The sequence below is a fragment of the Acanthochromis polyacanthus genome, chromosome 7, assembly GCF_021347895.1.
Source record: "Acanthochromis polyacanthus isolate Apoly-LR-REF ecotype Palm Island chromosome 7, KAUST_Apoly_ChrSc, whole genome shotgun sequence".
Classification (NCBI taxonomy): Eukaryota; Metazoa; Chordata; class Actinopteri; family Pomacentridae; genus Acanthochromis; species Acanthochromis polyacanthus.
The window spans coordinates 11,916,047-11,929,544 of NC_067119.1; the positions used below are offsets into that span (position 1 = coordinate 11,916,047).

At 40.1% G+C, this 13,498-nt stretch overlaps 1 protein-coding gene across 3 annotated transcripts in view; it reads right to left on the reverse strand.

The window, feature by feature from the left end:
• Positions 1 to 13,498, reverse strand: part of LOC110953893 (transducin-like enhancer protein 4) — a 45,970-nt gene that overhangs the window by 11,292 nt on the left and 21,180 nt on the right. For 2 of the 3 annotated variants that reach the window (XM_051950915.1, XM_051950917.1), the window contains exons 7-13: positions 12,267 to 12,471; positions 9,436 to 9,452; positions 2,515 to 2,637; positions 1,799 to 1,852; positions 1,561 to 1,713; positions 1,073 to 1,205; positions 109 to 296 (exon numbers count right to left, since the gene is read on the reverse strand). In XM_051950915.1, coding sequence (XP_051806875.1) covers positions 109 to 296; positions 1,073 to 1,205; positions 1,561 to 1,713; positions 1,799 to 1,852; positions 2,515 to 2,637; positions 9,436 to 9,452; positions 12,267 to 12,471 — 873 coding nt within the window. The remainder of the gene's footprint in view (positions 1 to 108; positions 297 to 1,072; positions 1,206 to 1,560; positions 1,714 to 1,798; positions 1,853 to 2,514; positions 2,638 to 9,435; positions 9,453 to 12,266; positions 12,472 to 13,498) is intronic. The other variant, XM_051950916.1, reaches the window with a different exon arrangement.

Genomic DNA, 13,498 nt, shown 5'->3' on the forward strand with positions numbered 1-13,498 from the left:
TTTTTTTTTTTAACCGGTCCTTGAAGGTAATTTTGGGAATACTGACACAATATGCAGGTATTAGTGTTTACACATTTAGTGTTTCTGTGTCTGCGAGTGTTCGGTTACCACTTGTGTGCGTCCGTAAGCCGCCACAGCAGCAGCAGCGACTGCGCTCATCTGTGGGGAGATGTTATGGAGGCCGCTGTAGGCTGCTCCGGCTCCACCGAGCTCCCCGTTTATACCCGGGTGAGGAACCATCCCGAATGGACCCGGGTATGAGCAGGGCACTGCCAGCGGTGTGCGAAGACCAGGAGCTACGAGACAAGAGAGGCAGAAGTCGTGTCATTTGCATTAAAAGGTTACAGTGCTGCCTTCTACTGTGTGGGAATGTTTTCAAGTTTTCACAGTCCAATCAGTGATTACATGTAAAATATTCTAATGTTCTGTCTCAAAGTAGCACGGTCTTGAACAATACTTTTCTGCATGCTAATGAAAACAAGAAGTCATAGGTCTAATTCTGCCTACGCCAGAATACGGTGCTTATCTTGAATGGACATAAATTGCAAAGGCACCTAGATATTGTGTTGTATCAGAAATAATGGATGTATGAAGGTCTTGAGAACTTGTTTCCACTTGTGTGGCAGGAAAAACATCATCTATAAAAACACAGATCATTGACACATCCAGTTCAGCACTTTACAAAACTAACATTTAAGAAAAATTTAAATCAATCAGACCCACGTTAGAAAACTGTAAATTATTGTTAATAATTCCTCCGTAAGTTTTCATTTTTGTCAGTCGTCAAAAGGGCTGAGAGGCCTTAAACTGAAACATGCTGGGTTCAAAGCTAAATATAGTCCTTTGCCTTGTTGTGTTTCTCTCTCTTTGTCTATCATCAGCTGTGTGGATTGTATGGTAAAAAATTGGCACTAAAATCATGAATATTAGACCTGGTAATATGTTTTTCCATTTTCAAATTCATCTACTTTAGCTTCATGCTAATTCAGATCCACATTCTCGCTGATTCATGCAGTGAAGTTTTACATTCTCTTTGCATTTCAGAAGTTTTATCTTCTGTTTTGTTGCTCACCCAGCGTCTCCACTCCTGTCGGTTTACTGGGTGCAGACCTCAGGCCCGGGGTGGTGGTGCTGCTGGGTGTCGGGGCTTCAGAGCGAGACGTCGGGGTGCTGGACTTGGACACAGGAGTTGTGGACTTTTCATTCTACAACACAATATAGCAAAGTAATCTTTGCACATATCTGTGGACATACAGAAGGGTTTTAGAGCTTAAACATACTATTTTTAAACTTAAAAGCAGAACAGAATCATTTAAATAATACAGAAACATGCTTCGAATGGGTTTCTGACTCACGGAATTGATATTATATCAAATAAATCAAGCTTTTCACTCTGATTTGTCCTTTATTTTTTTACATTGAACCATTATTCTTTTCCATACCATACTCCCAATGATTTCTTATCGTTCTTACATTTAACAGGAGGTCTAAAAATAGAAAACCACCCTGTGAAATAATGAAAAAGAAGATCAGAAGGCTATAATTACCCAAATGACTCACCAAATTAATCTCTTTGGACTTGGATGAAGGTGTGCTGCTGGAGGAGGCGATGGAGGAAGGACTCAGGGGCGCATCTTTCTTCAGCAGGCGACTCTTGTCCAACCCGTTCTCCCGAGGCGAGTGGGCGGGACTTCCTCGAGGAGACGCTGGATCCTGCAGTGAGAGAGGAACAAGTGAAGATGAGAGAGAAAAATGAATTTATTTTTCAGAAGATGCCACACTGGCCTACGTTTCGTACCTCATTGGAGACATCAACAACCAGGTTGTCATCACTCTTCTCTCCATCACTTTCCTACAGCGGAAAAAAAGAAAAGAAAGAACATATTTGATTTTTTATGTCATGTTACAGTCAAGAAAAAAAAGTCATTTATTTGTTAGGCAGACTCAAATTATATGTCTAATTAGTCTCTAGTATGCACAGAAACTGCAAAGACAACTAGAAATTGTGCGTTGGATATAACAGAAGCATTAAGAGCTTGAAAACGTTTGTTTCCACTTGTGTAGCACAAAAGAATCACCCACAAAAACACACAGATCAGTTCCAGATCCAGTTCAACACCTCATTAAACTAATTTAAATAAAAGTTTCATCAAGGATTTAATTACCACCACGGAAGACAACCACAAACAATTTTTAAAGATTCCTCTGTAAGCTTTCATTTCCTTCAGTTGTCAAAAAGCCTGACACAAGCCATAAACTGCAACACACAGGGTTCAAAGCTGAACACAGACCTTTCCGTGTCATGTTTCTATCGCCAGCTGTGTGGATCGTATAATAAAAATCAGCACTAAAATCCCGAACTTTTGAGCTCAGACTCAAAGAAGACAAAAGGTGCGGTTATGGCAACACAGAGACCATGTGATTACCTGCGATCTGAATAACTGAATCCTCCGTTTCCCTTATCTTCCCTTCCAAAATATTAAGTTTCACAAAAGGTTCAGCATTTTCACTCACATAGCGTGTGGAGGTCAACTCCTTATCATCCGTCTTCTGTTTCTTGCTGTCGGAGGAGTAATCGCTCGAACTCCGGTGCTTCTCTCCAGTCCGGAAACTGGCCGATGGAGACACAGATGAGCTCTGGAAGAAGCAACAGACACATATTTAACAAAAGAACATAGATTTCTCTGTACTGAAATATATTAGGCACAAACTGGCAAAAAGCATCAGATGATAGAAGGACAAACAAAAACAGACTGGCCAGAAACCTGTCGAATACATGATCTTTTAGACACTTTCTATCAAAATAAAAATAGACCTAATGTCAGTTCACAGCAGTGTTCACAAAGCTTTTCGGGTAATCTCTGACGCATTTTTTAGGTTTCAGTTTTTTTTATTTTGATGTAACCTGAATACAAACTTCAATTCATTTCCATTGTTTTGTGTCAAAAAGCAGAAATCCATTAAAAAACTGAGCGAAAAAACCCCAAACTGTCTGCCATAAGTAAAGATTTGTCCGATATATATGCTATACATACATTTTATTGCCATTTGGCTGAAGCAGCCCTTTAATGAGCAGTAGTATAAAGGGTCCACTAATAGCTTCCCAACCTAATTAGATCCCCAAAGTGCCTTTAACTGTAAATGGACACATTATAAAAACACAAAGATGCTGGAAGCTGCACCGAGGGAGAGGCGAAACTAGCTGCTAAAGAAAATGATAGACCGGGATGAATTTCTTATATTTTTCTGAAAAGGGTGAAAAGCAAAGTGTAAGCTATAATTTTGTGATATTTTTCTTTTATTCGTATTTTTTTTTGGAATATGTCAAGACTTCTGCTTTGAGCTAAACTGGGAGAAATCTGGCACCAAGTGTGCAGCCAGACATCAGTGCAAACAGAAAGGCAAAGATCCACTCCACTGCTAGATTTCCATTAAAAAAAAACTCTTCTGCTTGTCAAAACCATTTTATTTTTACTGTATCGCGCAATAACAAAGCAGCGCTGCATCCTTGACAGCTTGACTACATCGTCAGGGCATCAGGCGGAGCAGCTCCGCTGATGTCTCTCTTTCTTAATCAAATATGGCATCCTTTTAAATACCGTTACCGAAGGATTAATCTTCTTTGAGAAGCAAAAGATCAAAATAAGGTCAACTAAACATTTCCCCTCTTGCTCCGCCTGTCTCTGCTGATCTCGCTCTCATTGGGAGGCGCTCCTCAGCCGGCAGACGACGGACAGAGGGAAGAAAAAATAAAGCAGGACCTTTAGCTCGACCTTTCCACTAACTCACGCTTGTAACCTTTCCGCTGCCCTTTGCCGTGCTGCAAGTGTTGATGACAAAGATTCTGTGGGGGAGGAGTGATGTTCAGTGTGTGTGTATGTGTGTGTGGTTTGGCAGCACTTGTACCTGTTTACATTTTAGTACTGCGTATGTGCAAATAATTTCAGTGTGTGTGTGTACAGGTGTGTGTCTCTTCTCGGGTGAGACGCAGCGAGCCGAGCCTCTCACTCTTTCTCTCTCTCGCCCTCTTTGCAGACTGATTAGATTAATTAGCCTGCAAATTAGCTCTTTCACAAACATCAAAGCAAATTAATTTTGCTGCAGAGACAAATGAAGGCGCCGGCGGCAGTACAAGCACCGTGAATGTGAAGAACTCTGCGGTGTGTGTGTGTGTGTGTGTGTGAGAGACGGGTGAGGGTTTTCATTCGCATCATAATTATATTTGCCTCTCATTTCAAATTGATTCTACAAGTCCTGATAATGATATCTGTATCCTCCAGTGTTTTTTTTTCCCTTTTCAATTTTACAAACAGCCTGTGTCTCTCTAGTGATCAGAGGGACGGAGTTCTAGGTTGGCCAAGATTCTGCTGTTAATAATTATACCATTGGGCACCCAAAGTCACGGCTTGCATGGGTGCAGCACAGGCTTTAAAAAATATCAATTCAGCAATTGCTTCTTTCTACCCTGCAGCCATTTTCAACATTGCACACCATCATTATTATGTGCTTTCACTGTGTAGTTTTACTATGTATCTTTTAAAACTATATTTATGTAAAAAAAAAAAGACTTTTTTTTAGGATTTCCCTGATCACACAGCTACTGGACACACACCTGGAAGCTGCTCAGTTCAATCACAGTCTGACCTGTTGGCCACTGAGCCGCCCCCAAGCAGTCGGAGGGTTTGTATTCAAGGTCACCTGCCGGCTGATAATGAGGGAGTTTCAGCTGCTGCTCAAAAATCTTAACCTTGCCTGTCTTCCTTCTAGTTGTCTTCCCTCAAAGGGCCCAATATTCATGCTACCATACTATACCATATACCAGAAATAGATGCAGTATGTCTCACTGCATTGTATGCCAAATCTAGCGTGCCAAAAATACCAAGATGTCTGATTACATCTGGTTGGATTTTGCAAGCCAGCGTGCTTTTCTGGGCATTCACACCCACAATCCTCTGTGCAGTTATGTCACATATGTCAGTGTCTTGCAAGAGTAGAAACAAAGCTGAGCTAAGAAAGAAGCATGTCCCAACTGTATGCACACTGCATGAAACGGTGCATACACTGTGAGCGCAGCTGTACGCACTTAAAGTATAAAGTATGCAATTTGGAAAGCAGGCAAAGTGGCAGTAGAAGATCTCCGTTTGCTCTCCTTGATGACATACATGGCAATAAGCGGTAAGTGCAGGTGTGTTTTTGAACCCTGAGACAGTGTGTGAGATTGTCACTTAGCCCCTAGACCAAAAGTCTTAGAAGATAAGAAAAAAAATGGAGTGGGAAAACAGTACAGCTCCACATAAGGTGAGTTCAAGTGCGAGTCCTTTGCATTATTTCTGCCTTTCCTCTCTGGCAGAAAGATAACTGCAGGGTGATGTAACAAGCCCAACAAACATCACCACAAACACCCAGTTCATAACACTGTAAATGCAATTACATTTTAATTGAATTTCATCAGTGGGTCATGGGCACAATCAGCACTGTGCTGCCTCATTTAGTGATAGATAGTAACTCAATCAGGTTTTAAGTGCATATGAACTAAAAAAAAAAAAACATACATCTTTATGAGAGCCAGAAACTGCAAAAACAGAAAATAATTCTTAGATTTTCAACTTTCTGACAGTTCTTCAACTTTATTTTAATCAGATTTTGTAAAAAGCTAAAAATTCTGCGCTCCTCACCGTAACCAACAAGCTATTTATTGTAACTCCGGTGCAACAAACAGTCACATGACAAAAATTCTGGCACTTTTTGGTTGAACTGGGCTGAACTGCAGGCCGTGTTTGCACTGAGCAGGAAGGAAACAAGCATTACAGATTAAAAATGTACACACCAAAATATCTTTAGAATGTAGAGCTAACAATTTTTTCCATGATTCGTAGCACCTGTGAATATTTGAAAAAATGTTGTACATGTTAATTATTTAAAAATAAAATAATTGCACTTAGTTAAATGAATTAATTACAATAATGTTCTTTATTATTGTCACGATTCTAACGGTGTTGCACTGCACAGTGGACATTTCTGAGTTTCCTCTACTAACAGTCACAGTTGTGCCGTTTCCATAAAGGTGCAGGACTTTATGTTGAAGTGAAAAATGTTCTCACAGTGAGTAAAAATATGACAGGAGCAGAAACTGAACAGAAACTGCTTAGGGTTCAGAAGGTTACCAGGCATTTACTTGAATGAAAATTTTGAAATTGCCTCACTAAAGAAGAGTTTGTCTTTTCATTTGGTTCAAAGCACACACAGCAAAGCACAATCAGATTTACCTCCAAACTTTATCAGAAAAAAGAATGGAAAAAAAACAAGAAGAGATGCGTCTGCCGTTTTGAAATTCTGTGTTTTATTCCCTTTGTTTCTCAGCTTTGTTCTCTCACCAACACACACACAAACGGTTTCTGCACAAAAACCCGAAATCTGGTTCGAAGTCATTTGGTGTCATCCATCTCTCACCCTGTTCAACTCAATTTGTCTCTTATTGTGCAGCCGACACAGCATGGAAGGCCCGACTGTACACTGTATTCTGAGCTTTTAAAAGAGCATCCCAGCAGTAACAAAGGGAGGCTGACTGCAGCTGTAAAGCTTGTTTACTGCTGACAAAAACCAGGACAAAAAGTACAAAAAGAGAGAAGCCTGAGCGCCGTCGCAGCAGTGATCACACAAACAAGCTGCGGTGCACTTTTTACTGCAACAGGTGATTAATTGTAAAGGTCAGTTGAAAACTCGACCTTGTTTGGAATTCATCCCTCGGGTTTTTCCAATCAAAATTTGATAACACGATTCCATTTAAGGCCATTTAAAAAGGAAAAAACATTTGTGAGAACTTTAAATACACCTTTCCTCAGAAGCAAAAACCTCAGAAGCAAAAATTTAAAAAAAGTAATCGATGGCACTGATAGCTGAACCAACACTTGGCTCCATCTGATCAGTGTATTCAGTCCCATCACCTCTAACAAAAGGTGCAGTCCTTGAACGCACCACGACTACATAACTGACTGCCTGTACTGGCAACAATAAGCATGCAGACACACAAGAGCGTGCCGTTTACACCCACATGCCTTTATCGGTGCGCGAGGTGCTAACGCCAAGGACATTAAGGCACAGATGTTCATGCAATTCACACACACTGTACTCTGTGGACTGTTGCCAAGGCAACTGTAGACCACTGACAAGGGGCTTATTGGTTTCATGAAGTGACTGTTGGCCGCCATGTCAAAGAGCAGCGCTGTGTGTCTGCGTGTGTGTGTGTGTGTGTGTGTGTGTTCTCGCAGGGCACTAATGAAAGGCATTCATCATTGTGGCCTCTATCTTTATCACTGATTTCTGACGACCTCACAGACACACACACACAGCTAATCGCTCCCATCATGGTGCCTACATTTTGTGTGTGTGTGGAGGAGGATATACTTCACGGGGGGGCAGAAGATAACATATTAAAACATTCCTCCCGTTTCCACCTCCTCCAAAAACACCAGCGAACACACACACACACAAACACACACATAAACACACACGTACAGCCTGCTAAACTCACGCGTGTGTCTGTGAGCTCAGCCTTCTGGTATAAAGACATGCTAATCTGCTCATTGAGTATTCAACAAACCAAATGTTTGCCTTGGGAAAAAAAACTCCGCTTAAGGGACTAATTACTACAAGCTCTGGATGTAACCATGATCTGTTGCGCTCCCTCTTTCTGCTCCCTCCTTCCTTCACTAAGCAAACTGCGCTTTTTTCCCCCCCTTTTGCTCATTTTGGGGTTTCTCATTCACCCAGTCATGTCGTTTCTTCACTGTGCTCACATATTGGAGGTTCAAAATGCTAGGTTTTTTTTTTTTGGCACAACGCAAGTGTAAAAACCAAAAGCGGCTAGAGGATCAGAAAGTACTATTAGTAATATTAGTGTGATCAGCTACACTCAAGATTTTAAAAGGCACAGTCACAGTGTAGAATTCATAATTTGTGAAAACATATTAAGAATCATTTTGTTGCCTCAGTTATTAAATCATACTTCAACATAACAAGGGACTATCCATGTGATACCTTTGCCTGGTTGTGTGTTTTACATGAACAGACTTAAACATAGACTTCGCTCGTAACAAGATCAAGACATGTCATGACATATATGCATAGATTTTGTAGCCAACAACAAAAGATTCCACCTTTGACAAATGTATCAAACAAGACATGATAACACCATATTGTCATAGTACAATACACGTCAATCTTAGCATAGCCTCGCTCTGCCAGTCTATTCGACAGAACACAACAGTGCCGCTGCGCTACTCAATCATTCCGCTCTGGTTTGTTTGTGTTTCTTTAAACCAATCACATACGTCGTGGGCAGAGCTAAGCGAAGGATGCAGCTTCGTTGTTGGGGAAACATTTGCATATAAGGAGACGAGCACTGTAATTAAACTGCATAATACGCCACAAACAAACTTGCAGGGCTGTCCTACCGCATCATCCAAATTCTCAGCAAAACTTGAACATGTCAGTGTGGTAGGTTGCTAATCTTAAGGTGGTGGTTGTTGTTTCCTGTAGCGAAGAAGACGCAGATAGTGGATGGGAAGGACAAAATTGCCTGAAATGAGCGGCTAATAGCAGGGTTTATACCTGCTACCTACGTCCAGTGAGTCAGACTACCTTCAGTCTGACTAATCTAAGTCTGACTCATGAAAAACATGATGGGCTTCTCTCTGACAACAGCTGACCTCATCAACAATGCCAGAGACCTCCAGTGATGCTCCTCTCTCCCCACATCCTCCACCAAAAACACTGATTCTACATGTGTACTAATGCACAGCTGTAAACCACACAACCTTGTACATTCTCATGTAAACAATTTGCACATTCTTGCCCAACATAAATAATTCTGTTACTTTTTACTACTTTTACAGCTCCTTGAGTTTTCTACACTTGCTGTTGGTTTGACTTCTCACATTTGCTCATTATTTGTGTTGTGTAACATTTACTGTCAACGGACTTGCAACATTTGCTTTGTTATTGTTTGTATCCTACTTATTAAAAAAAATGTACACGTTCGTGTTCCTGTACCAAAACACCGCATCAAATATGTGAAAACCTACTTGGCAATAACATAGATTTTGATTCTGGTTTGATTTCTGAGTAGGAAGGCAGACATTCACTTTATTTACTTTATGGACTTTGCCTAAAGAAAAAAAAAAGCATTCAATCCATACAGATTTTACCTTTCAGCCGTTAGCAGGTGTCTTAAGAATAAAGATCAATAAGGAAGGAAGAAGTAAAGAAGCCAGTGCTGCACAATGTTAACAAAATTGATTAATCAATTTACTTTTTTCTCTCTTTTTACACGTACTGCAGGTATGTATATAAAAAATCTGAAGTTGAATGAGAATAAATGAAGTTTTGGTCCATACACGTCTTTTTGCAAATGAAAGAAAGGAAGGAAGGTCTTACCTTGACTGAGTCTCTGTCTGAGGAGGTGAAGAGCATGGGACAGAAAAGATTTGCAGGTTAAAGCATTTCATGTTTGAAGAACAAAACGCAAACACGCACAAATAATTCCTGGGACTGTCACTGATTGTACACCTTCAATGCTGTGCAAGACTAGAAAAAAATGTATATGTGATAAATGATAATGAACTGTCTGCATTTAAATAGTGTTCTTTTGCCTTAACAGATAAAGTTTTGCCTCACATTCACCCATTTACACCCACTCTCTATGTCACCTTAATCGGGAATCAAATACAAGTGTGAAAATGGGAAAATTGGGGGATCTGGAGTTAGTGGGAAGTCAGCTAATGAGATGTTTGTAGCCTGTTCCTATTTGGTAGGGAGCAGCTGCATGAGGCTTCATCAGTCACTACTAGCATTGTAGTCTCCAACATGGTTGCATCATGTAAACTTTGTCAGCTCCAGGCTTGGAAAAGAAAATATTATATGTGGAATAAAGAAAGACCTTAGTTTGGTGCTGTTGCATATGTTTAGATTTTTCATTTTTGCTATCCACAGTGAGTTTGACAATGTTACAGACACCTTTTGGTGTCGGCTAAGACAGAAGGTTAATTTAGTATATTCCTGTGCTTTCCAGTTAGGGGTAATGAGCATTTGCCAACTAGCCTCCTGCATATGAACCCTCTGAACCCCAATAGTGGTGTGAAAAGCTTACTGTACTTTTGAAAAAAACTGCCTTTTTTTTTTTTCATCAGAGACAGAAAATGTTAAAACAGAAATAATCATCTGCTTCTCAACTCACAGGCTGTCCTTACACTACTCATCTGTGATTCACTATTCCATGGAGAAAATTAACCAAAAGCATATTTGATCTATATCCATTTATTTCACATTTCATTTAAAAATAAGAATACACTGTTTAATCTAACCAGACTCTATTAAAAAGCTCCGTCAACAACATTCTGCGTTCCTTTTTGCAGCCGAGAAGCCACTAGTGGCTCAGCTGTGACCAGCAGTCATGTGACCAAAATTTAAGGATTCTCAGCTGAACTGCAGGCAGTGTTTACACAAAGCAGACAGGTGACAAGTACAGAAACACATTCAACATGCAAGGAGTAACATATTGAGGTAGAGTCACCATCTTTTTCCTGAATTGGTAACACAGTTGGAGAAGTGTTGTACGTGCCGATGCAAGTTTTTTTTTCAATTGTTGTACAAATAATATATTCAAAGAAACTCAAATATAGTTGTTTTTTTTTTTATTGACTTATTATATTATAGCTGTGTCATATTGCACTGAAGACTTTTTGAATTGTCTGTACTTCTAGTCATGGTTGTGACATTTCCACAGAGGTGTGACTTTATATCACAGTGAAAAAGAGCAACAATCCTGTTCAGAGTGCTCGATCATAACATTTTGCAGAATATTGTGGATTGGGGGAAATATAAAGATATTTTGGCCACAGTGACTCATCAATAAAGTTGCACGCAATGTGAACACCCTGTTAGCACAATAAAAGTCTCTGGAAGGACTGTAGCAGCTACTAGAAGTCATGATTTGGAAAAATTTGTTCAAAATAATTTAGAGAAAGGCAGCTGAAAGCCTTCCAGAAGTTAGAAAACTATTCTTCTTTGCAACCCATCAGTTACACAAATTAAACCCGGAGATAAATAAACAATCAAAAGCAATGTAAGTGCAGTGAATACTAGTAGCCTGAATGTGTCAGTCTGGCAACACAACAACACCAGCAACATGAAAACTGCCCAAAAAAGCTGCAGGATTTATAAATGATGGAGCCCAGGGGTTGAAAATGACACTAAACTTGGCAAATAAATAAGAAAATTTGCAATTGTATAAATTAAAATAGAGACATGCCAATAAAAAGTTTAAAAAAAAAAAACAAGCAACCAAATAAATCTCTCCTACATGCATGCACTCCTCAGGAACTCAGCAGGAGAGATGGGATTGCATTGTTATCGATTGAGCTCCTAATGCGGGTGAGCATTACCTGAGTTAGCAGCTGTTTGCTTTACTGCAGCTACAGGGCAAGGTTAACTGCTCTGCTGCACTGCAAAAAACCCTCACAGCCATGCTGCAACAGAGTCATTAAGCGCTGGCACGCACACTTTCTAACACACATGCTCGCATTCCCTATGAACAGTAATTAAATGCTCGAGCTCAAAGTCAGCTCTGAGAAGAATTACAGGCGTTCTGTGTTTGCAAGAAAAGAAGAGGCATCATGGTGCTTGTGTATTGCTCCCTGATAGGCCAATTAAAATGGCATAATGACAAATCAGCTTTTAATTGTTTTAACTGCTGTTCCTTCAGAGCACTAACAATTAAGCATCAGCCAGTCTAAGCGGTGATATAATTCATGATGCCGACGGAATATTCTAGACGTGTAAAATCGGTTTGGGATCATTAACTTAACAAAAGATTTGATCTTCCACTTTTATGTAGATTTAGCATACTTAGCATGTGGTAATGAGTGAAATAAAACAGCACAAGTCACTGCGATCTGTATTACACGAGGGAATGTAAACAAAATGATACTGTAGCTCTGCAAATGGAAAGATCTGGAGCATAAAAAGCTCCTGTTTCATGATGCAGAAATGCCAATTTCATGAGATGAAATTAGTTGTTTGTTTGCATTATTTCTAGATTTCTAGTAATGAAAGTAATATCCATAATAATAAAAGTGACACTGTTAAACACGTACACAGCCAGTGATGCATGGTGAGACACGGAGAAGCCAACACTTGCACTGCCACAGACATGTACAAACCAAAATCAACCCCTGCAGCACATCACACACATCCAGAGCAGACCTCACCTCTCGCGTGTTCGCTGTTGTTGTTGTCGTGGTGTTTCCTCTCGTCTTTGAGCGGCAGCTGGTGACTCAGGGCGGAGGACAGAGCCAGCAGGCTGGCAGTGCTGGCCCCGGGGGGCAGAGGGGGCTGGAGGCCGGCTGGATGAGGGGTGAGCGGGACGGGGATGGCGTGGCCGTGGGAGAGGTGCTGAGCTTGGAGCTGCTGCTGCTGAAGCGCACACAGAAACACGGATTAAAACTTCAAGGACTCCCAGAGACAAAAGACAGACAAGTAGGTGGAATGGCGGAGTGCAACAAAGGACGTTTTGTATTAAAATTATACTCAGTCTCGCATTGCAAATGGTGACGTCGTATCGCAGCAGTGTTTGAGCTATAATGCATTTGAGAATTAAAAAAAGAAAAGCTGGGTGCCCTGATAGCTCAACAGGTTAAGTGCGAGATCCATAAACAGTGCAGTCTCTAGACGCAGGCCACGTTTTCGATTCCAGCCTATATGAGGTCCTTCCCCTATCTTCTTCCAACTCTGTCTTCCTCTTGTTACTGCCCTGTTTAAAAACACTAATACTAAAAATCCCCCCAAAACTATAAAGGAATAAATGAAAAGAAAGTAAAGCAGTTCATGACACACACTACAGATTCATGAACCCTTAAAAACCAAAACCTGTCAGCAGGTTTGAAAGGCATGTCTTCCTTTCCTGTCCTTTAAAAAAAAAAAAAAAAAAAAAAAAAAATCACTAAAACGCATTACATTAGTCAAAGCAAGAAACTCTAAAAACACAAATGAGTTGGTGAGAAAACTAATATCAGGAAAACATTCAGGCTACAAAAATGGCAGGTTGTGCATAAAAGAGGCTATAACAAGTGTGTATTTTTTTTCCAATTACTGCAAACATGCTGCATCTTTGAAATGTCTGCTATTACTGGCCAACATGTATGCTTCTATTTACAGACAAATCTGTGCAATATTGATGCTTCACTACGAGTATTCACTAATATGTGCATATTTTCCTTTCCATATCTGAGCTAGCATGTGTTTTGTGGATATTTCTACTGCTATTTCTTAAACGTCACATGAATGTTTGGTGGTCTGACAAACTAAATTTGGTCAATAAATCCATCTACATCTCTAAATAAATGGGGTTTTTTTTAAAAATACTGATGTGGTCATTATACAAGATTATCAGTTTTTTCAGTGGTTAAAGGCCATTTTCTTCCAAACTTTTAAATCTGTGCAA